A 25,074-nucleotide genomic window follows, 5' to 3' on the forward strand; every position below is an offset into this window, starting at 1 on the left:
TCGGTGGCGTGCTCGGGTGCTGGCCGCGATGGAGGACGTGGGAGCGGCGCTGGCGCGGGTGGCCGCGGTGTGGCTAGCGCTGGTGTTCGCCCTCATCGTGCTGCCCTCGGCGCTGGGCGTCTCGCTGGGCATCTCCGAGGCCTACATGTGGGTCCTGGTCAAGACGCTGGAGGTAGGCGGGGGCCGCCGTCCCCTCAGCCCGGCGCCCTCCCTCACACGACGAGTCGCGCCGCGCGGGGAGTGGGGGCGGCCCGCGGGTCCTGTCCCGCCGCCCCGGGGGGCTCCAAGATGGCGCCCCCGTTAAGATGTCCCCCGGGTCTGGCGTGAGGCGGGGGGCACGCCGCGGGGGCTGGGCCTGTCTCCCCTTCCCCCGGCCCGCGCTGCTGCTCTCCGGCGGCGCCCCTCCGCCCCGTGCCGCCGGCACATTTGTGCCTCGTCCTGAGGAGACTTGGCGGGTTCCGCTCCCCGGGCACGGCTCCCTCCGGTCGGAGGAAGCGTAACTGCTCCGCCGCCGCCCCCAGCCGCGCCCTGGGCAGTGCCGTGCCCCGGCGCGGGCGGGAGGGCCGCGCGGGCAGGTGTGTAGGCGATGGGGACGGCCCTTCCAGCCCGTGGGGCCCAGCCCAGGGCTGGGGAGCCCAGAGAAGCGTCGGTCCCCCCGACGCGCCTTGGGGAGCGGCGGCTGTGGAGGAGAGGGGGTAGGGTATGTCCTGTCTGGCGGCATCTGTGACCATTTTTAGTTTTGGAGTTCAAGCCCTTTGGCAGAAACCTAAATGTGTATGAATTTAGTGGTTGTGCAGATGCTGGCCTGTGCTCCTTGAACCCGCAGGAACGTGAAATCTTGTTACCTAAAGCTGTACCATGTCCTGGGCGCGGTTGTCTCTGCTTGGTGTCAGCTATTTGCCACCTGAGAGGAACAGTGCCAGGTTATGCTCTTGGAGGGTATAAATATCTGGCAGCATGCCCCGTGCCTGGGACGGCAAGTGCCAGGAGTGCTGATGCTCAGAGACATGGACTGTCATCTGAGTCACACGTGTCCAGCACCTCAGCCGCCATCTTCCCCCAGATTCTCTGGGAAAGCGACTTTCTTGCGAAGGAACTGCTTTCTGGATGTGCTGTAGTTCATATGTGTGTAAAAACACTCCCTCTGAAGCACATAGTGGTGGGTGAGGAAGAGTGTTTTAAAATGGCTGGTGGTAATGATCTGATTTAAATCTTTATTATGCTTTTTCCAAGGAGGAGGGAAACCCAAACCAACAAAACAGTTGTAAGGAGAAAAAGTAAAATGGCGCAAGGCACAGTCTGTGACAATGCAATATACATCGATACGTGACTATGGAAAGTAGGTTTTGTCTAATTTCGTCTTGTTCTATGAGGTTTTCAGTCAAACCTTGCTCATGTAATTCAATGCCTTCAAGATCCTTGGTGCTTGGCTAAAAAAACCCACCAGCCACCTAATAAAAATGGCGTCTGTTAAATGCATCTTAAGTTAAAATGTTTTAAGGCTTTTGGTGAGAATGAACCTGCTTGAAGTACTTTCTGGGGCCCTGAATGGTATGAGGATAACTGTTAAGGGTAGGAGACGCAGTTATTACTGCAAAAAAATTTTTGGATAGCAGAGGCTGAGGAGGTGAAGGTCACACTGGCCTGAGAGCAATCCAGATGGCCTAGTAAGATAGTCTTGTTTGGATGACTTGCCGTCACCTGTGATTAACCACAGTTTACATTCTTTATTCTTAGATCATTCATCATTATCTTTTAGCGTCATCAAATGTTGCGATGAGAGGTGACTCAAAATGTTTTGGGCAGAAGTATGGAGAAGCAACTGATGGCATATGATGCCAGCAACTGATGATGGTGATGACTTGTAAGAGTTCTTCTGATGCCTGAGGGAGGAAATAATTACTTATCTTGAGAGTTGCCATTACTTTTGCATGAAATACTTTCTGGAATTACATGCCATTCATTATATTAAAATATATGATACTAATACATGATTATATTGTACTTAAATATTATATATTTAAAATATATTAAAAAATGAAAAGCCAATGACAAACTGGGAAGTCTTCTGAGGAGAAGGGTCTGGTATGTTGTAGTTGCTGCAGGAGAGTGAGGAAGCTCAATCCACCTAGGTAATCCACTTATCTCAACTTGGCCTTGCTTTGCCTGTGGATTCTTTATGCCATCAGAATACCTGCGTGGGGAGAATCCCTGAATCAAAGTGTTTTGTTGTGAAATGTCTCCTGTTCCTTGGCTCACAAGTCTTGTCTTGGTTAGCAGCCTGACAGAGACAGGCTGATAGTCTGCCAGCCAGTTCCAAGCAGCCCTGAAGTTACGTGTTGTTTCACCTGACTTTTCCCTGCCAAAAATCATGTTAACAATGGAAAGTGTTAAATACATAGCTGCTAGCCTTGTACAGTTGCCCAGGTGTCTGAAACTTCCTGGACTGTTGAATGGAGTATGCAGGCTTTCTCCTGAGAAGCAGCAGTTTGTTTAGTGACTATGGTGAGTCATAGGATGCTGCAGTCTCTGATGGCTGAGACCTTTTTCAGCACAGTGGTTAACTTAATAGCTTCCTCTTTGGCTTCCAGCCCTGGATCTCCCAGGTGGTCTTCCCTTGTCTCTTTGCAGGATGGTGGGCTCGTGGGCCTGCAGAGCACTTAGGATGGTGCTGCTGCTGCTGCCTTCGTTGCCTCTTTGATGGGCTAGACTGCGGGAACTGTCTTCAAAGTGGTGGCTGTTTGTGCACCCCAGCTGAATACCAAGTTGTTCTCTGGCTTTGCCTGTGTATATCCCACATGTTGGTGTAGTGGGAGGACACAGTGACTATGCAGTCTGTTTCCTACACAGCATATATTCTTAGGTAACAACATGTGCTTTATTAAAGCTAATCTGTTGTGAGGGTCCAAGTCTGTCAACTTAGCCCAGGTAGGGCTATGGTAGGTAGATGGAGAGTACACAGTTCACTGTGGTATGTCTGCTGGTCCACTGTCATGTCAGATGAAAAAAGGCATATAAAAATGAGTCTGTAGTGTTCAGTTTTTGTCTAGGCTGTGGTATGGTGCAAATTGAGGATGATACTGGACTTGTGCTTGAGTTTTTTCCTGCCAATAAAAATAAATCTGTTCCTGCTTGTTTCAGGAGGGCAGAAGCTTGTTCCCAGTGCTGCAAGCTTGGTCAAAGAAAAGGGAGGGGAAGAGCTCCTTCTAGGAACAAAGTGTTCTTGTACTTTTGACTATCTGATATTACTGACAAGGGAGATCGGTTGGTGCACAATAGCTTTTTCTCTAGGCTGGGCTGCCTCCTCAAGCACATGCTTCTACGCAGAATGCAGCATGTACACACAGCAGTGTTGACGATGTTCTTCTGTTGGGTTGCGTTGTGTGTTGCATTTGACCCTTAAGTACTGCACCAGGGATGACCAGCTTTATATGGGGTGTTTAAGTGTATTTTTTCCTCTCTGATTATATTTTTTTCCAATGTGATAAGGGGAAAAAGAGCAGAAAAGCATGACCAGCTATGCTAATACCAGAGGAATGCAGTACAGCAGGCAGATTACTTGCTATTAGAAAACGTGCTTCCCCCACCACATGGGTATTCCTTGAAGGACATTAACTTGCTTCTGAATTGACTTGCCAAACGAAGCAAACTTTTAGGAAACTGCTCGCTTCTGCCTGTGGCTTCCCTTTCAGTGTTAATAGAAGGATCTCTGGCACCATGTTAGCATGTTTTTTTTAAAATGTTGGATTACTGCTACAAAAGCATCTCCAGCAGGTCTTTGCTCCTACAAGGAGCTAGTCTGGGCTAGTCACCTGCCATGCGTATGCTTGTGAAATCACTTGCCACAGAAATCTTTCCTGTTGCTGAAATGCTGGGGACTGCCTCTTGTGATTATCACAGCATGCTGCATTTCTCCCTGTTTTTTTTTAAACATCATCGCATAGCTTCCAATTTTAAATTTACTGCGTCCTTACCTCTTGGTCTCATTTTTCCTCTGTCTTAGTCTGTTGCCTCTTTTATAAGTTCTGCTCTGAGTTGGGGCTGATATGGCCCCTGCAAGCATGCCGTTGGAGCTCTCTTGCCAAGCAGTGGAGAAATCCAGCCTTTCAGAAAGTGATTCGTCTTTAAGGCCCACAGAGCAGCCACTACCACAGAGGAATCTATTTCCATCAATTTGTAGAAAATCTGGAGGACTGGTTTAGACTGTGTGCCTATATATTTGGCAGTAGTGATGAGCCCCCCTGAGAGATGATCTCTGCTTGACAGATTGCAGCTCACCTTGTTAAGAACTAATTCCAATACTCTGTTGGGTTTTTTTCCCCAGTCTACTGATTTTTTTTGGATGTGGCTAGCTCCCTGAGACAGTAGGGTTGACTTCTCAGCAACACTTGTACAAACTACCCTGCTTGCTCTTTTTAATGGGAAGAAATTTCTTGTATTTTTAAACCGTGTGGTACGTGTTACTTGTGAAATACTAAGAAACAAGCCAGCCTGAGGGAAGTGGAGGTATTAGGTCACACTTGTGTTAAGAAACAGCCTGGCTATAAACTAACATCATGTTGTTGTGTATTTTTGGGCTAATGGTTTATTGATGGCTGCAAGCCCTTTGAATGCACCGCCCCCCTGCCCCGATCTCTTGAGGCTCTTTGATTGTGGGGCTTGCAGTTAGCAGAGAAACTCTTCTTGGGTGGTTGGTTTTGCTGGTTGTGCTGTAATGCACAACAGATGATTGAAGTCGTAGGTGTTTTTCATGTTCTGTAACTGATCCATCTGGGTTTAATAGCAGCTCCTTGTAACAGAAGCGATTTCTAATTGAAATGTACTTGCGTTGCAGATGACCCTGGCAATGTGAATGGCCCTAAACTTGAGAATAATATACCTGAGGGGGGAAAAAGGACCTTTCGGTGGCAGTGGTGAAACTGTAGGTCGTGGCTGTGCAGGGTAGGTGGGATGGGCTGTTACGTCCTGTCCCAAGTACACCAGGCTGCAGCTTCAGCTTCTTCCCATGAACCACCACCAGGATTGCATGTGGTTCTGGGTATAAGGGTGGGGAAGGGAAAATGAGAATGTGTAAGCTAATAAATAGGTGAATCATTGTGGGTTTTTGACTGGTTCCTCTTTACCTCGCTGGCCTCTGAAGCAAGCTTTGCTGACTAATGTCATTGCACAGTGTCAATGAAGGCCTCTCTGTGTCTCCTCCTCTGTCAAGGACTGCTGCGCAGAGGAAAAACGGAGAGCTCTGAAGTGAGAGAGTAACTCTGAAGGCTGCCAGCTCAGATGTTGACAAGAAGCGTGTTTTGGAGATATGCCTGATGTGAATGACGCACCCTTGTTTACAGGGCTTGGACTGACTTTCAGAATAGTATTTTAGCAAATCTGCTGCGTAGTCTTGAAGTAAGTCCCTGGGCTGTATTAAACTAGATCCCAGCCCTATGAAGGCTGTTATGTATGTTTTCCACAGATTTAATAATCAAGGCTCCTTGCACATAAGTAAGCTTGGCAGAGCTGGGGGTTACCCTCTGCTGGGGTTGCATCACTGATTAATGCAGCATCTTCCTGGTCAACAACTCTGATCTGAAACTGCTCTCAATTCCACAGCGTGTGGACAGTGGGATTTCAGATACTGGTGACAAGCAAATACTGTTAAAGAAATAACAGCAGCTGTATTCAGAGCTTGCCTGAAAGTAACAGTTTGTGAAGCTGGTGTAAAACAAGCTGCTTGGCATTTCTGTTGCTGATGCCCTTGGTGTTTTCCTGTAAAGCTGGACTCTGTTGTTCTTTGGATACCTGTCCACCAGGAAGGAGTTGCTATACAACTCATATGCAGAAAAATTTGGAAAGCTGCTTGGAGGCAGGAACAAGGGTGTCCCATCAGAATGAGGAAAAGATGACATGGGAGACCACAGAGGACCTCTTCCCCTCGCTCAGAAATGGTTGCTCCTCTTGATAGTGGTGTTTTCCTCACCTCCTCACACAAAACAACCCAATAATTGGCATGCAGATTTTGCTGCGTTAAACAATGTAGCATTGTGTGGGAAGTGCTATGAAGTCTTTCTGTTGTGACTGGGGTTTGGAGAGCCTCCAAGGAGGAGCACTCACCTAACCTAGCGTGTGAACTTTTGCTCTGAACATGACCTGGCAGTGCCTTTAAATATGGGAGCACTGGTGATCTGACTCCATATGACTGCAGATTTCAGTCATCATCAGTAATTCTCTCCTCTTCTGAATGACTGTCAAGCATTGCTATTAAGCCAGAGGTGATGTAAAGGTGATAAATGGGGTGAAAGGCAAAGCTCCATCTGTTAGGGAAATAGGGGAAGTCTCTGAAGCATTCCTAATAACTTGACCTGTGATTGAACCTAACAAAGTATGTCTAGATGTGCTTTCATGAAAAAACATGTCAAGCTTGGCTTTGGAGATAGTTGCCTATCTGGCAACTATCTTACCTGGAGATAAGTGTTTTGACTTGCTGTGTGTTTTGGTTTTTTTTCAAGGTGCTGATAAATTAGAAGCCTTTCCTATGAGGATGGGGAGGGAAACCTTCTCAGGGAAATGTTGATGTGTTTTCCTTGCCTAGTGAAGTGTGGTATCTTTAGACTGTGCCTTGTGTGATTAAAGCATCCAAGTTACTTTGTCCTGAGTAGCTGGAACACCAAAATTTCAAAATCAGACCTGTGGCAGTGTTTGTGTAGTTTCTGTGATCATGCTGCTTTCTAACTTTACGTGTTAGTTCAGTGGGTAGGCCTAACTGCAGAACTATTTTTGATCTATTCAGGAGCTCGGTGTTTTATACTCATTCCCCAAAACTGCTTTAGGAATCCCTGCTAAAGACTTAGGTCTGCACCAGGGTACTTGAGACTGCCTGTTCAGCACCAACTCACAAGCTGGGAGAAGCTGCTTAGATTTGTGTCAGTATTACTGGTAAGTGATAAATCCGAAAAGACCAGCCAGTCTGCTTTTTGCTCATCTCCTGAGTAGAATGGAGGCTATGGCTTATAATCGTTTCATGCTTTTTGATCTCTAATACACAAACACGTTATTTTTCCCTCTGTGGGATGGATCAGCTTACATTGTGATAGGTCTTTGTAGCATGAAGTTGTTCTTTAGCACAGGAACCAGCTGAAATGGCAACGGATGGTGCAAATCCCTAGCTAGCAGGAAGGAAGGGAAATTACTCACATTGCTGCATGTGGTATCTCTTTTGTTTTCCAAACTGGATATAAACAAGCTTTTCACTTGATCAAAGTTCAAATTTTGGCTTTAATAATGCCTTTATTTCAGGTGCCTGAGAATAAGCGGAAGGGTTAGAGTAAGTATAGTAAAGTAAAAATGTTTTGCTGCTTGGTTGCAGGAACGTGCATAGTATTTGGAAATACGATGGATCGAGGCAAGAAGAAAGCTGACATACAGGACTTAAAACTGCTTGTAGCATCTGGTAGATGTGGGCCCTTATGAATGCCCAAAGGCTCCTGACCAAAAGGGGAGCAAGAGGGGGAGCTGATCTCATCCTTGGTGGTTTTATGAAGCATGTTTAAATCCCCTGGGAGATCTGGCACCAAAAGTAAAACTTACCTTGACTAATGACTTGTGGAGCACAAGTCAGCTGTCCTCTGGAATGTTCTGTGCAATGTTCTGTACAAGATGCCACTCTGGTGTCAAGCTTGTGGCAGTGCTCCCATCTCTTGGGAAGGCATGGTTAGAGGGCAAAGGGAACTATCCTCTCGAGTCTTTGTCTCTGTCCCCTCCATCCCCTGGGTGGGGTACTGCAGCTTTCTGGAGTTAGATGAACCTGTGGACCAAAGGTCAGACTACTTTGGAAGCAGGAATGTACTTTTCTGAATAGGGTAGATAAATGCATTTAAGCAGTAGAAACTTACTTGGGTAACATGACCCTGCAATTTCTGTCTGTTTTGTGCAGAGTCCACTGCTTCCTTTGCATAGCAAAATGTCAAAAGATACCGCAGTACAGTAGGATGTTGCAAGCTTTTGAGCATTACAAAGGCATGTCTCAATAGCCTGTGTCCTCATGGCTTGTGCTGAGGCTCAAACTTTTTGACACTGTCTAGTATGAACTAATAACTGCAGGATTTCTGTACCAAGAGCATTGTGAAGGGACTGTTGCATACTCTTTCTGAGCACCAAACAGAAACTATTCTGAGGTTTTGAGAAGCAAAAGGTGGCAGTGCTAGGTTTTGATTACCTGTTTGAGATGATTTGGAAGATGAAATCTTATTTTCTCAGGTAGTGTATATGGCTGAGAATATTAACCAAGTATGTTCTTACTGTTCTATGTAATAAGTGACTTACCTGCTTACAGAGATTTTAATTCGTTGAATACAGTGGTTCAAGTCTGGTCAGAGAATGATTGTGTCAATGTATTTGCTGGTCCTCCTGTACCCCCAAATCCATTTAGTAGAAGAATTGTAGCAATGGAGGTATTGTGTATAGTTTCTTCCTTGAACAATGTTTCATTTTGGTGTTCCCCAGAACTTTTATGGCCATAGCACTGCTGAGGATACTGTGTAGCTGGGAAGTACTGAGTTACTCCTACAGGTAAAATTAGTTCCTGGTATGGCTATTGCCTTAGCAGCACCAGAACTGAGAAAACAAGTTAATATATTGGCAGGGTAGGTTGTTCTGGCTATTCCTGGGAAGTTATGTGGTGGAGATAATGCTGTGAGTCAGGATACTGACCCTTCAAAAGGGAATTGCATCTCCAAATGCCCCACAGCTATGTTGGAGGGGAGAGGTGGAAACTGCATGGTTTAGCATTGGTCTGGGTATTTTCTGTGCAGACCAGCAAGGACCATCTGTATGCTGCTAAAACAAAGTATGCCTTTGATACTGCTTATGTTGTTAAGGTTTGAACAGGGTAATATCATGATCTTTTAATATGAGCTCGTTTCTGCCAGGTCACCTCTCTGTCTTGGAAATGCCTATTATAACAGTATTCCTGGAAATAGGATTAAGTCTCGTGGGGGAGGAATAAATGCGCATAACGGGGAGTCACAAAGTCAACCCTCTGGCTGAGCTTTCCATCCCTTCACAAAGCTGCCACGTAGGGAAAGGAAGAAGGGCTGCTCTGTCATCACAGGCAGGCTTTGGAGTGGCGAATGGGTTGTAATTGTTAACCCAATAAAGATGAAGCCTGACGTAGGAGGTAGAAGGGCTATTTAAAAGCACTGTGTGGAACTGAGTCAGCTGAAGGTCAAGAAAGCCTTTTGGCCCAAGAACAGGTTAAACTGGCTCCAGCCCCATCATGGCTGGAAATGAGAGGAAGTCTCCTGATGCCAGTGTGGTTCTGCTGGGAAGCTTTGATACTTGTTGAAGAGCAGAGCTTACTTTATCACCTTTTTCAATCTCATTGAAATCTCCCAGCCCACTCCCTAGAAAAGAGCAAGTTAACCCCAGTGAGCTGGCAGCCCTTCCCAAGGGCAGGGGAAGGGACTCTCTGCAGCTGTACACTAGAGCTGGTGATTTGGCCTGTTTCTCTGCTGCTCAGAGCTCTAAAATGCCAAAAATGAGCAGTTGCAGAGTCAAGGGAGATTTCAGTTTTGTTCAGCTTGGAGAAATCTTGGGTGCAATACTCTCTGGACTGAGACTGAATTTAAATGAGACTTCCCATGACTGCAAATGCTGGTTTGGTTTTTAGTGGAGTTAGCTGTGTACAGGCCTCAGTTTGACTTAACCTAGTTAGGACTTTTTTGCTTCAGTATTGTGAAACTATTCTGAAAGAAGACAAGCCGAGTTGTGATGTGCCTGTCGGCTCTGTGAACACTTGCTGTGTGCTCAGGGGCTGTTGTCTAGCTCAGATCCTGGAGCTCCCCATATGACCACAACTTGATGACTGGTGTGCAAGTAGCAAGGCTGAGGGAGGCCTATCAGGCTCTTGGTGACTGTGTATCTGAACTGGAACTGAAACATCTGTAAAGCACCAAGCTGGCTTTCCAAAGAGTGGCAAGCAGAGTTGGGAAATACTGACTAGCACTGAGTGGTTTGTTTTTATTATCATTAAATACCCTGAAGCAGTGTTTCTTCAAAGGAACTGTGTATGGATTTGTGGACACATCAAGGAAGATGGGTGGTGGTTATCTGGTGAAGATACTCTTTGAAAATCACAACGTGTCTTTGATTAACTGCTGCCTTTTAGGTGACTTTTTAAGTGAATGCTACATTTGTGAAATTAATGTTTTCTTTTTCTTCAACAGTGGGCCACTATACGGTTAGAAAAAGGTGTCAAAAAGCCACAGCCACAGATGCTAAAGACTCCTGCTGCTAATGGTGAGAGCTTGGGGTAAAGTCAAATTGAGGAGACTAATGTTCTAAAGTAGGAGAAATGAGTCCTTTTCAAATTGAGGTGTTAGATGTGTGCATGAGAGAACTGGAGAAGAGGTGGGGTGGTTACAAGCTAACTGTTACCTGTAATTGTTTTGCAATGCTACTGGCACAGGAACTGTCCCTGCAGAATGAAATGCTTCTTTTACTGGCTTGTACTGAATGGTTAAAAAATCAGGGGATGAGGAAGGGAAGGGTATGAAATAACGTTAAGATTAACAAAACGAAGTAGAGCTTAAGATGGAAACTGTCCATGGTTGAGGGAGATTTTTGAGCTACAATATGAGCTTGATTTTTTTGTCTTGAAATCTATCTTTAGGTCACTGCTTGCAGGGCTGCTGGCCAGCTATCTCAGTCCTAACAGCATCAGAGTATCAGTAATCTCTGAGGAGATCTGAATGTTAAGTGGACAATGCTTTTCTTTCCCAAGCTCAGTGCTTTTTATGTTGTAGGACTGCTGGATGGAAGTGTGTGGTGTTACACTTGTTCCCTTCTTTAGTCTGCTGCTGTTCACGTTTTGCCCCCTGGAGTTACCTCAGTGTTTGCCAGACGAACTTCTTACACTCATTCTCTGTAGAAAGATGGCTCAAGAGTTGCTTCATATTTCTTCCTTTAGCCTAATTTTGAAATTAGTTCTTTTACTGTATCTTAACCCATACTCTGTGTGTGTCATGGTAGGCTGTACTAGGTCAGAGTTGGCTGTAAGACTTCATAGCTGTAAGCACAGTCAGAGCAGTCTGAGTTTGCCCAGGAAATAGAAGACTGAACAAGGCATTGCAGCCAGCGCTTGGTTTTCTACTAGTTCCTGACTGCCTCCGTATTGCTATTGATTTGCTTGGTTTTGACAGCTGTGTCAGCATTTTTGTGTGCTCCCTCATTAGGCAGCACAGCTGGAAACAGGACCAGCTTGCCAGTTTGTAGACAAGTCAGTTGTTACCCGATTCTACAAATTAGCTCATGCGAACATGATACAGTAATGGGGACTGAACTGCTGAACTGGTTGTGTGCGTTTCGTCTCCAAAGGAGTATCCTTATCAGTACTATAAACACTGGTGTTGTACTCTGCAGGCCAGGCATGAAACAGCCTATGATGGTAGCAGATCCAACTATCAGTTGGCACTTGTACTAATAAACTGAGGTACTGCACAGCAGCTCCTAAAATAGGTTAAAATTTTTCTTATTTAATTGCTGACTTTAAAGTGGCTGAGAAAAAGTATGTCCCATATCACTCACCAGTGTCCTGAAAGTTGTGGGGTTTCTTTGGGAGTGAGGGGAAGGCAAGGTGGGTGATCCTTCCAAATAATGTCAGTGTCGTGCTATCTGTGTGTCACAGGTTGTCAGTGATCCAGCAAGATACCCTTTTCCTTCCTGTAAGTGTGATAGTATCTCATCATGTCATGGATTAGTGAAAGGGCAAGAGATCCAGCTGTGCTGCTTTAGCCGCACAGTAGGAGCTCTTGTCTTCCTAGATGTCTGATCATTCTGGCACATAGTTTTTTCTTCTCTAGAAAAGAAAGGTAAAGGGAGAGAGGACCTGGCTAGTAGATTATGTTCTATGAGCTATCTTTCCATAAATCTAGAAGTACCTGTTTCCACTGTATGTGTGACTGAGGGATGTATAGTGCTAATATGTGCTGTAGTTCAGAACCTGGAGTAATCTGAGTTCACTCCACTGTCTGGAGCGTTAGTCATAGTTAGTAAAAATGGCCTGAGGTAATTCCTATAGGTGATTGCATGCAGTCTGTGTTCAAGCCGTCTTATGGATGGGGATACACAATCACAGTGGTGGCCTGAAGTATACTTTTTAATGTCCTTTTTATATTTGAAATTAAAATTAAAACCTTTCCCCACTGTAGGTGGCTCTTACTGCAGTAAGCTGGAGTCTAACTATTCCTTGCTTGAGAAGGTACGGGGAGCATGGGAGATGTGGAGTCTGCAGTGCCAAGCTGTGCTTTGTATATTGCTCTTGGGAGCTTTTTAAGCATAGGACTAAGTGGCTTGTGATTAGGAGTCTGGGTTCCTGTATGTGGATGAAGGTACTTGAGGGCCAGGGCAGGTGTAGGTCTAATAGTACAGCATATAAGTTGGCATCCCCTGAGGTGCCAGAACATGAGCAGGCAGAAAGACCCAATTGCATTACACAATATTTACCGAGGGCGGAGAAATTCCTGGTGATAATGAATTATGGAGTAGCTGATTAAACCAGGGTAAAGGTAAGTGTCTGTGTGGGTATGCATATGCGTGTTAAGTGCTGATGGAGCATGTGTAGCACCTTGTCCATCTTCCCTGATCATCCAGTCCTCCCAAGGAGGTGGGTCAGGATCAGAGGGAGCATTGCAGATGCATGTGCAGGGGTAAGTTTTCCTGTTCCCAGGCAGAGCAAAAATGGTCAGCCCCAGAGACCTTAAAATCCAGTGTCCCTCAATATGAAAGATAAGAGAGAGCATGACTGAGGAGACACCACCTTTCTCTGCAGTACCAAATCTAGTGTATTTCACATCTGTTGGCAGAAGTGGCAGCCAGTGCCCTGCATTGGTGGTGTGATAAGAAATGGTCCCAAGAAAAAAGTTGGCTGGTGTAGTTGCTGTGTGCGGAATTACCTGGTGCTGTCACTTCAGGGTACCTCTGTGTTAGAGGGCAGTGTGTGCATGTGCTGGGCCCAACGGTACCTCTTGGCTGAGCAGATACTTGGAGGCTAGATGTCTATCTCATTGCAGCTTAATAACGAGCTCTTAGCTGTTGGTGTGGGTGTTGGCTGTGTCAAAAGGCAGTCCTCTTCAAGTTGGTGGGTTTAAAAAACACAAAAATCAGAGTTTTGAAAATGACATGCACTAAAAGAAAAGCTTTTGCAAATAATGTGACTATAAGTGGATAGTGTCAAACTTGAGCCTGGTATAATTAGCTGACTAGACTACGTAAACTCAAAGGCTTGGGGCTTGTACTGTGACACTGAGTAAAGCAGTGGCTATGGCTTTTTTTGGTTGAGGGTGATGCTTGCTGTACTCCTGCTTAATGCTGCCTTTTAGCTGTCTTTGGCAAACTCAGCTCTGCCCATGGCCAAGGGGTTTAAAGGCCATTAAATGTTACTTCTGATTACAGGAAGGCTAAGTATATCACCTGAGCAGCATGTGTTTTAATTCTGTTCATAATACCTTCAGGTGCTGCTGAGTTCTTGGCTTGGAGTAGCTTGTCTCAAAGCTGCAGGACAGCTTGTGCCTGGGGGTGTTGTGTGACAATGACAGTGCAGGCTGGTAAGGCAAGACATTACAGCCATGCTATCTCAGCTATGCCAGCAGTGTGTTAAACTTGAACCCTGGGCTGGTTTCAGCCAAGAAGTAGGAGCCAGGGGAGCCAACTGCTTGGCTGATGCTGAACCAGGGGCTGGATAAGGAGGAAGTGTTCCCAGTTCTCCTGGAAACTGGAGAGAAGAGTGGTACTTGTGTGATGGGTGCTGGAGAGTTGCCCTGGCCAGTTGCCTGGCTATGACCTGTCTCCCACCCCAGCAGCAGCATGGAGCAGACAGGCTGGGCTGACTTGCCAACAACCCTGGGTGTTTCACAGCTTAGAGGTTTAAGGCACTGACTGAGAGAAAAATTGAACCACAAACTAGAGCTCTGGTTCGGGTTTAAAACATGATATAAGTGTAGTCCATCCTGCTAAATGTTTGATGTGATGCACCTTTGTATAATTTAGATCTCGAAGGGCATGTGGATGTTTGGGTGTGCCATGTTAAGGATTTATATTTGTAGGTTAGTGGTAGAATAATGCGCTGAGACAGTCTGCTGGTGGAATTGCAAGTAGCGGCTGCCAAGTTTCAGAGCTGAAGGTGCTAATAGGTTTTGTTGCAGTGTGACATCTTTCTTCAGTGTTGTTCTTTAGTGTTTGCTCAAGTGATTTGTGGGACTTGTATCTTGGAACTTCTTCTGTTATCCCATATGTATGCTACAGTGCAATACAAAGACTTTCTGTGTCACTTGTAATATAAATGTTGCATGTGATTTGCACAGCAAATACATTCACAGAGTTTTTCTGTTGGCCAGACTTCCTTGGGATGCAGATTTCCACATGGTGGGATGTGTAGTTGTGGGAAAGTGCCTAGTAGCTTGAAACAATTGGGTGCTTCCTCCTTTCCCATTTTTTTATCTCAACATGGAAGCACAGAGATTATGCAATTTGTCAGAGGGTGTCTGACAGAGTGGCAACCTGAACTTGGACCTCTGTAATCCTAGCTGAGTGTCTCAGGGGATGGTTGTTCTGGTTAAATGTTACTCTAGATTTCTTCAGTCATCAATTTCTGGAGGCAGGCTTGCTTACCAGAAAGCAGCTACTTGATCTTTATATTTAGCTTACACAATTTGTCCTTGACTTTGAAAGCTCTAGTGAGAAATTGGTGCTTATCGGACCATAAGTATAAAAAAAGAAAAGGGGCAAGGAGAGGGGATACTTGCTATTTGTACTGCAGTTCTGAACTCTCCATGTTTCTTTTCTATTGCAAGGCATTATGTGGGCAGAGTTCAACTGAAACACAGCTGTTAGTGCCCAACTAAATTATATCAAGGCACCTCTAGGCACAACTTTGACTTTGTAGTTTTTTTGAGGGTTTTTCTTTGTTTGATTTAAGCTAAAATTAAAAAATGGTGTGGTCCTGTATGTGCTTGTAGAAGAGACTTGTGCTATGAAGGGAGGGAGGTGCGTTTGGTTCAGAGCTGGTCCATGCACAGATGTCAGGTAGCTCTTGCGGTCTGGGACTTTGGCAGGTATCAATAGAGCATGTCTCAGCTGAATGTGGCTGTGGGACGCCCAAAAGTCTAACAAGAGTTGGGCCTAGGGAACAGGGAAGCCTCTGTGGGGGAGACTGAACGCCCTTAAATACACAGAGCACTAGGAGCAGGGAATGGAAAGGCCAAGGTCTCACTTGGTTTCCTCTGGAAGCATAAGATGGTCTTGGATAAAGTTGCTGAGTTGAGGGCTTGTCAGGTGGTGGGAATGGGTTTGCCTTCTTGCTTCACCTTCAGTAGGCAACAGAACTTGATATAGTTGCTGCTCAAGATGCTTATGGGGAGGAAGGGGAGGTAGAACTGGCCTACTGAAGATTGTGCTGTGTTGAACTACCCATCTGATCTTGCTATCACAGGAGGGGCTCTGGCAGTAAATGTGTCTCCTTGAGTAATGCAGAGCAGTGGGTGATTTAGAGGATGACTGTTACTCTCATATGGTTATCCTTTCCTTCACAAGGTATCATTGAAAGAGATGAAACGCCTATGGAGAAAGAAATTGCGCGTCTGCATCGAGTGGACTTCGAATTCTCTGACATATTCTACTTCTGCAGAAAAGGGTTTGAGGCCATTGTGGAAGATGAAGTCACCCAAAGGTTTTCTTCTGAAGAGCTGGTCTCCTGGAATCTCCTCACAAGGACTAATGTCAACTTCCACTACATCAGCCTGAGGCTGACTGTTGTGTGGGTCATTGGGGTTATAGTGCGGTACTGCTTCCTGCTGCCGCTACGGTAAGGTCATGGGTGCTGAGGGATTTTTGTCAGTATGGGAACACGTAAATGTGTGTGTTCTTGGGAAACATCTCAGCTTTTTTAACCCAAAAGCAGCATTAGCAGATACAGATGATCAACCCATTCAAACTCTCCTTTGAATGGTTAAGAAGCTGTTCAGAACACTGTTATCTTGCTATTTACTGTGTAGAGTAGATTAGGGCTAGTGGTAATCTTTACTGTGAATGCTTCCGTGGTGTCATGTGTGTTGGCAACATAAGTGTGAGTTGGGTAAGCTCTAAAACTCCCTGACATTATGTGCATTGGGGTATCTGAATCTACTGCCTTTGCTATACCATGATTTTGAGCAATGTGTCAGAAAATCACTGAGTTAGAAAACTGACTATGTCAAGTATCTGAGGAATAATTGAATTCCTGCAATCACTTTCCATTTTAAAGGGGAAAGTGATATTAAAGTGAGCAAAACTACTTGTTTTGATTTAATGTCTGTTTTGTCTGTAGCTTTACCCTCGCTGCCATTGGGATTACCTCAATGATTGTGGGGACAACAATGGTAGGACAGCTGCCAAACAGCAGGTAGGTACTGTGTGTGGTGTGTGAGAGATGAACTTGCCAAGTTGCATCAGTGCAAACAACTCAAGATTAGGACTGGATAGATTTTACAAGTGATAGACTGCTGATAGTCCACCCACAAACTTGTGGCCTTGCTTTTAGTGGCATTTTGAACTTGGGCTGAGGTTGGTGATTTCTGATGGGCTCCTCTTGCTGTCATGAGAGACTCGAAGGGAGTGTTTTAGGGGAGATAATGGTGCTGGGATAAAAAGTACCCAGTGAGGTGATGACAGCCTTGCCTAGGTAAGCGAGACCAAGGGTATGATGTGTCTTGGCTGAGCTGCTGTAGCAAGTGAATGGTAGAGCTGGGAATATCCCTCTCTGCTCCAGAGTACCAGTAAAATTTCCTCCCTGAGTTGTGTTGAGTAGTCTGGAGAATATTGTGTGTGTGTCTAGCTGCTTTCCAGGATGCTCCAGATGCCTGTGATTTCTTTCAGTGTGAAAAACTATCTGAGTGAAGTGGTCCACCTCACGTGCTCCCGCATCCTTGTCAGAGCTCTGTCTGGTACTATCCATTACCACAACAAGTGAGTGAGCTGACATTATGATAGCAAAGCGTGTGTATACTTCTGTGTGTGTGAGTATCCCATTTGAAATGGGCAGCTTTTTCCTGACCTGCAGGTTAATGTCGCACTAGATGCTGACTCACCTGACAGCTTTATAGAACCTGTTGTGTGTGTAATGTGGTGCTTAGTGCACTAGTAGTCTAACAAAAAATTATGTAATTGCAGGGAAAACAAACCTCAGAAAGGAGGAATTTGTGTTGCCAACCACACATCACCAATAGACGCGATCATTTTGACAAACGATGGATGCTATGCAATGGTATGAGAAGATCCATGATGGCCACAGCAAAGGGAGGGAGACCAGGAGAGGGAAAGACTGCAGAGTATTGGTTGTGGAGTTCAGTACTTAACTTTCACAGTAGAGATGTTAACGTGGGCACTAGTCAGTGGGGAAAAGTATAAATTGTGTTGAAGCTGGTCTACAAGTTACATGCTGGCAAAGTTGTCCTGGCAGTGTTGATGCTAACTCTTCATCTGGTGAAATACTTGATATGCTTCCATGCACGCATTTAGATCCTTTCGAGTGAATGCATTTTAATAGTTTTTGTGGGTACTGCCCAATCCTGGTTTGCAGTCTCCAGTGTGTTTGGGTTTTTTTTTTGAGGGGGATGCAGAAGAGGAAGTTCTGTTTTTCAGGTGTCTCATATGCTGATGTGCCTTATTGGGCTTGCAGGTTGGCCAGGTTCACGGTGGACTAATGGGAGTTATTCAGAGAGCCACAGTCAAGGCATGTCCTCACGTCTGGTTTGAACGCTCGGAAATCAAAGATCGCCATCTAGTGACAAAAAGGTGAGGTGTGGGTTGGAGCAGGGGATTGCGGTGCTAGTGTAGCTCCGGTACCTACTAGTGCCTGAGAGGCCATGCCCGGGTATGTAATCCCTGAAGAGTCATTGAACAATCAAAGACCTAGATGAGAGGAATTAAAGCTTTGGAAAGACAGAAGCCCAAGCAGCTGATGAGGTTGCAGTGGGGAAACAGGGAACTTGGAACCTTGGGATCTCAAGAGGGTAAAAGACTGACTTGCGAAAGCATCTTCTTTTAGCAGGAGCCATATCTAGTTGTCTCACTCCAAATGGTGACTGCTGCTTATAAATGCTAATCACAGGGATACGAGTTGTCTGTAATTCCACATTACTGTAGGCTGGAATGATGTGATGCAGGGTATTGCAAATCAGTAGATGTAGGTAGGAGTGGAAGCAATCAGTATAGTAGTGGCTCAACAGCAGTTCTTGGAGTGAGTTGGAGGGCTGGTATGCAGCAAACTGGATCATTCAGAATGACCTGAATATGCTTGCTTGTGTGGGCTTTGGTACAGCAGACTGCAGTCAAAATGTCAGGTTCCTAGGTCACCAAGGAAGGCTTGAAAAGTTCATACAGGGTGAAACGGTTCAGACCAAAGGTTCTGGTAAGGTCTGGATTGCAGCAGACTGTCACAAAACATCTCATTTGGGTAGTCATCAGCATAATTAACTAATGTCTGATGACATTATTATATACATTTTGAAAGGATGTGAAGATACTTCAAGTTCTGGGACTTTCTGTTGAAGAGAAATACTGATGAAAAAATGGGCTTTCTGTGACATGAACTGTCTCAACTTCATTTGATATTGTGAGCCACTAGAAATAACAAGCTTTGCTTGTTTGGGTGAGGGGCAAAAATGTGTCTAGTTATGTCTGAGCTGCTTACAAAGGCAATTTTCTGCAGATTGTCACCAAAGGCATACCCATGAACACTACAGTACAGTGATAGAAATTCCTCCTCATTTTTAAAGAACTTTGAGGTTAATTTTGACAGAATAACTTCTTCACCTCATTTGCCTCTGTGCAGCAGGACAGCTTTGCCAAGTCATCCAAGTGTTACTCAAGTAGTGTGAGCTGTAGGCATTTAGGAGTCCTCTTTTTAAGAAATCTGCTGTTAAGTAAGCAGCCCCTGGATGGACGACCACTGCACAAGACTTTTTTCTTATGTAGGCAATTTCTTCCAGGTTGAGTTGATCAGTTAATTGGACTGTTGGCTTCCCTGACAATCATTATTAAAATAATATGGAGGAAAGAAAACAGGGTGTTGCCTCAGTGTAATGCACCAGGGGCCTAAGGGATGGCTTGCGCAAAGCTTCAGGTTTGTCTGAAACAGAAAAGCAAGTATAAATTAGTGTCCAGTAAAAGGCTTTGGTTTCAAATAAATGTCTTATATGTAAATATATTTTCTATGCACCTGTCTGGAGAAAGAAAAGTGGAAAGGAGCTGTTTTTTTAAGCTTTTCTTCTGCTTCCACAGACTCAGGGAACATGTGGCAGATAAAAGCAAACTCCCGATCTTAATTTTTCCAGAAGGTAAGAAGCTGAACTGCTCCTTATCTCCATTCAGTGTAAATGTCATCCCTGTTCTCTTTTCATGGCTTCTGGTGCTCAAATGTATCTTCACCTCTGGCTTAGATTTTATTAGGGTATTCCTGTTTTTCATCTTTAACATGAGATTACATGAAGACAACACAATACTGTCCCTGGCTGTTGGGTCTCCTGGCAGGAGCTGTAGGCAGAAGAATGGGAAGATTTTCTTTTGCACTGTGGATATCAATTCACTGTCCTACAGATCTAACTTCTACCTCATGCTTTTTGTCTCTCACATGTTCTGGCTTCACTCAAGGTGTCAGTCATGAGAGAAAGAGTGAAAGCAGATGGGAGAGATGCTTAAGTTGCCCATAAAGGGCCTGCATTTGCTCCTCAGTGAGTGTAAGACCTGTGTGTTGATGTAGTCTTGCTACTGAAATGTGGTAGGCTGTGTGAAGTAATGACTTTAGTTTCTTTTCTGGACAGGCACCTGCATAAACAATACATCTGTGATGATGTTCAAGAAGGGGAGCTTTGAAATAGGAGGAACAATCTATCCTGTTGCAATCAAAGTAAGTGGAAATAGCTGGCTGCTGAATTTGAAAGTTTGGGATCTGTTTTTGTTGGGGTGGTAGGAAGCTGTCTCGGTACAGCTGCACAGTAGCTCTGGCAATTGACTACGTGCCGTGGATGACTTCTAGAGTGTAAGTGGCTGAAATGAGAAAGTGAAGTCCTTCAGCCTATGGAGCCTGGCTGGTAGGACCTGGTAGGGTCAGCTTCTTCCTCCAGAAAGCTGGAAGGAAGGGAGATCCAGCTACTCCTTCCCAGTGCCGAAGGGAAGAGAAGCATGCAGCTCGCAGCAGACTTGGCTCTTTTGGCTGTTTGGGCAAATGGGTGACATCTGCTGCTGGATCTGTCGTGTCATCGCAAGCAGCACTAATAAGCACAGGCTGATTTTTCTGAAGCCTCATTCTAAGCAAACTTGTGAATTTTCTCGTACTCTGGCATGTGGCTGAAATCATCCACCTCAGATCTGAGACAAGCTGTGGTGGTCTGTGGGAAATGGTTTTATGATTTATTTTTTGTGATCCCTTACAGTATGATCCTCAGTTTGGAGACGCGTTCTGGAACAGCAGCAAATATAACATCGTGAGCTATCTGCTGCGAATAATGACCAGCTGGGCCATTGTTTGCAACGTGTGGTACATGCCACCAATGGTTAGAAAGGTAATCTAGCATCTGGTTGACTGATCACTATTTAAGAACTTGACTGTGTCTGCAAGTGCCTCTTTTTACTCTCTTCCCCCCAAATCCCTACTCACCCCATGTCTTCAAATCAGAATTTTATACTGGACTTATAAACACTGTTAGTGTTGACTTTGTATGATTTGACTTAGCTTTTCCTGGTGCACCTTTGTACCATCAGCAGTGCATCAAATATGCAAAGGATAGCAGTAAATATAGTGCTATTCACAGTAGCAACGCTGTTGATGTTCCATCCTGTTGGAGCAAAATTTTCCCCTAATTTCAACACTTTAGGGGAAAAATGAGCTAAATTATCATCACATTGGAACATTGTGTTAGAATGATAAAGGACGGATCATTTGGCAGTGAGCTAATTTGATGAGGCAGCAGATGAAAAGTGTTATGGAAGTCTGTTTCAATTCACTTCTCTCTGCTTTGATTATGTTGAATTTATGACCTTGAAGGAAGGCGAAGATGCTGTTCACTTTGCCAACAGAGTGAGGTCAGCCATTGCTCACCAAGGAGGACTGACTGAACTTCCCTGGTGAGTGATGCCATCCTTGTTAGACTTCATGGACTATCTGTTGTTAGTTTGACTGACAGGTGCTTCTTCCCTTAGCTTTGTGACAGATAAGATTCACCATAACTTTATTCAACTCATGAGAAAACAAGGGAGTAACTTCACATGCATGTATATGAAAGTAAAAGTAAGAGATGCGTAAAGTCTTTGGAGCATGTAGCTTCTGTGCAGTGAGCTTCACCTAAAGGCTTGATGCTTTTGCAAGGGTCCCTTAACAGTTGTTTCTCATGCTGAGATGAAGGAGCAGAATTGAAGTTACTTGGCAAAACTGACGAACAACAAAAAATAAAACACAGGGCTTGAGGCTTTCTGCTCAGACTTTCTTATGTCCTACTTCGGTAAGTAGCAGCATAATGCCTAGATTTCATAGGACTGCATGAAACAAACTTGAGAGCAAGATTCTGATGAAGAGAACAGGCAAATGGATTCAACTATGAGGCCCAGCTGGCCTTCTGAATGATGTAAGACTAGAGACAACTGGCTCAAGACTGACTGCCTCTACAGTCTAGGGAATTAGCATCCAGATTGGCAAAGATTTCTGCGGTAGATGCAGCCTGTTACCAACACAAGTAAGCTGCTTTAACAGGCTAAACTCAAACTTTGGACTGCATAAGCGTTATGGCTTAAGGTAAATGTTTTAATAAACATGCTTAAATTTGGATGTTCTAGAAGTTTTGAAGAAAAGCTACCTTAACCATCTTTTAGGTTAAGACTCTAGAGTTAACTAAGTTAATACAATATATAGTTTGATTACAATAGTGGTAACAATCGTGATGGGTTACTTTTCTCTCTTGCTCTGTTCCAGGGATGGTGGTCTGAAACGAGCAAAAGTCAAAGATACTTTCAAAGAAGAACAGCAGAAAAACTACAGCAAAATGCTAGTGAGAAATGGATCAATAGGAGGTCTGTCTGCAGGAACAGAGTCAGACTGAATGGTGGTTCTTGAAAACTAATTTTGCACAACCAGCCTTAGCAGGAATTATGTTTTTTAATTAAAAAAAAAAAACAAACCAAAAACTGAAGCAACAAAATCCCTCATCAAGTGTATGCATATTCTTTGTATGGCTGGTGCAGAGCCTGCAAAGGGCAGTGTCTCTGTATCTCTCTCTCCCTTTTCACTCTTCTCACTTCCCTGTCTCTCCCCATCTTCATGTGATGATGCAGTGTAGCTCCTGATATTCTTGAGCTGAATGTGTGGAGAATTAAGAAGCAAAAGGAAGAAAGCACCACAGTTTTTCTGAGTTTGTAAGGATGAAGGAAAGTACACTGAACAGATGCTGTCAGGACACTGGTTGTGAAGATAACCTCTTGTTCATGGTACTTTGAAGCTTTAAACATAACAAAATTTTGTCGTTTTTTCCTGTTGCTCACAGACTTTTAGTTGTAGATGACTTAAATAATGTTTTGGGATATTGTCAGAAGTGTAAAGATTGACTCTTTTGGTTAACTTGCACCTGGATGTGCAAGGAGGGAAGGGAGGCAAGGGCTGCAGACCTTAAAGGATGGGAAAGGAACTGCCCTACCGAAAGCACAGTTCATGGACCATGAGGAATTTGGTGGCCTTATAACATGGTATTGCCTTTATTGAGAACTGCTACCGGAGGGAAGAAAGGGGCAAGTCCTCAATCTCCCTATCCACTGCTACTGTTGAAATTGCTTTCTTGAGATCGGGAGCTGTAAAGGGAAGATACAGTAAGCAGTTGGATAATGTAGGCTATGACAGACGAATTTTTATGAAGTGGGTTTTCAAGACTACCCTTCTGCAAAAGTTGCTGCTAATGGTTTAAAGATCTCAAGAGAGCCACTCCAGAAACATGTTTTGTGTTGATCTGCGCTAGGAATAGCTGTCACAACTATGAACATAGGATCCATAAGTCACTATGATACAAGGTGTGGCATGTTCAAATCTGCAATATATTGCTGTCTGAATGTAAAGAGAAATAAATTCTATATTTCTAATGTGTCTTGTGTGGCTTTTATACTCTTCTCTAAATGTGTGTAAATAAAACAGTTATACTTCCTGGAAACTTAAAATTAGGGTCATGGAAATTTCAGTCACTGTGACATAAAGGACCAGTTGTAGTTGAGCTCTTACCTGATTTCTAACCTGAGTTTTTTCCTTTTTTCCTTTTTTTCTTTTGCCCCCTCCTCAGACTCTAAGGAATGACGAGCTTCTAAATTTGTAACATACCGTGAGTTCATTTGTAAGTAGTCTTTTCCTGTAGCAGAGAGTTTCAGTTTAATGTTGAAAAAAAATTACTGTTCCACAGCTGATAATCAAGTTTAAAAATCTGTTAGAACGTAGTCTCCCAAAAAAGTGTTCCTGATCTGCTTTCCATTATCCCTCAGTCCATGCACTTACACAAGGACAAATACTTTTATTCATTGAATATTATATAGGCATGCAGCATATTGTACTTTGTCTTGGAAATCTGGTTGTGAAGCCCATTAGAGGTATGTGACCTTGAAAGAAAACATTGGGAAGGGGCTCTTAGACAAATGCTTCCAGGTTTAGCATGGCAGGCCTTTAAGAACAAAATTGTTTATATTGAAAGGGTTAGAGTGGTAAGACAAGTGAGACACAGCAAAGGTTTTTCACTTAATGTGAACCTAGTTCAACTTTGAACCAAGTTATATTATTGCTATTAAGATGAACTGGTCATGTAAGCTTTGGGCTAATTGAATATGTTTGTCATAATTTATGGATATTAGCTGTGAGCTTGAGCTTTCCTGGGTTGCCCTCATGGTAGGAAACTTTGTAAGGACGACATAGCTTTTTAAAAGCACGCCTGGATGTGTGCACATGCATACACACATAAAATACAATTTAGGTAACGTCTAAAAATCTGTTTTGTATAAATATTGATGTGTGAGTACATGTATAGAATATTTCTTCTAAGGTATAGATTGTGATGTATTCCTCTGTAGTTGGAACAAGAATTGTTTTGGTGAAGGCTTAAATACATGATTCCTAAGAGAATCTTCACAGTCAGTTTATGGGCTGATGTCCCTCTGCTTGCTTCTTGCTTTTGGAGTTGATCATCATTAATTGAACTGCAGTGGTTTTTGAAATCTTTACAGTGCTCACGGAGGTGCCCTGTTAGGTGCACATGTCTACAGCAACAGGATTGTGAGCTTTGGGGAAAGTGCCAAAGACAGCAGTTTGCTTCTTGCTTAGGGCAAAACTGGATTTTAAGGCAAAAAGCCCTGCTGAGTCAAAGGATGATGACAATAAGGTAATACAATGACATGGTAAGGAAATGTTGTCTGGCAAGCCAAGTGGAGTTTTGTGACTTTTTTAGAATCTGTGGCTTCAACAGATTTACAAATAGCCTCTACTGAACTCATTGTTAAACAAGATCCACCTTATTTTGTAGAGAATTTATCAAGAAAAAATGTAGATGAGCTGTATGAGTGGCACTAAGGACCGCATGAGTGAAGTATATATCTGTATGGTCATAAAAAGAGGCATTGCTCACTCAGTTCTTAATTGCTGCATGAGTGGAGAAGATGTAGGTAAATGAATCAGCTGATGAGGATTCTTGCTTATGCATATTTACTAAGCAAAATGTCATCTTGTTCTTTGACTCCATTCCTAGCAAGACTTGATAGGTTTTTGGTGTTGTATCCCTAGACTTCTCATATATCTCTGAAAAATGTGTTCAGGGAGGCTGTGTGAGCAGCGGTGACTACTAATAGATTGTTCTGGACCATATTTGAAATTTGTTACAGACATGAGATGCACATTCATTGAGTGGTTTGGAAATAAGTCTATTAACTTTGGAGAAATTTTTTTTATAGGGCAACAATGCATACCACAATGGCTAATAGCAGAAGGACAGTGAATAGAAGGTAACACTTGCTCAATGCCAGTTAAGCTGCTCTCTTGTTTCTACTGCC

General features: G+C 44.0%; 1 protein-coding gene across 2 annotated transcripts; it reads left to right on the top strand.

Moving 5' to 3' along the window:
• Positions 1-23,137, top strand: LOC137664543 (glycerol-3-phosphate acyltransferase 3). Of its 2 annotated transcripts, XM_068402664.1 has the most exons (12): positions 1-172; positions 10,209-10,281; positions 15,571-15,841; positions 16,343-16,417; positions 16,891-16,980; positions 17,185-17,278; positions 17,693-17,808; positions 19,297-19,352; positions 19,836-19,921; positions 20,448-20,576; positions 21,059-21,138; positions 21,980-23,137. In XM_068402664.1, the coding sequence occupies exons 1-12, from the start codon at positions 29-31 to the stop codon at positions 22,104-22,106; spliced, it is 1,341 nt and encodes a 446-aa protein (XP_068258765.1). In that variant the 5' UTR covers positions 1-28; the 3' UTR covers positions 22,107-23,137. The 2 variants fall into 2 exon arrangements, with proteins under 2 accessions (XP_068258765.1, XP_068258766.1); XM_068402665.1 differs by lacking the exon at positions 10,209-10,281 and having other exon boundaries at positions 96-172.
• Positions 23,138-25,074: the final 1,937 nt, after the last annotated feature.

The sequence above is a fragment of the Nyctibius grandis genome, chromosome 6 (genome assembly GCF_013368605.1).
Source record: "Nyctibius grandis isolate bNycGra1 chromosome 6, bNycGra1.pri, whole genome shotgun sequence".
NCBI lineage: Eukaryota > Metazoa > Chordata > Aves > Nyctibiiformes > Nyctibiidae > Nyctibius > Nyctibius grandis.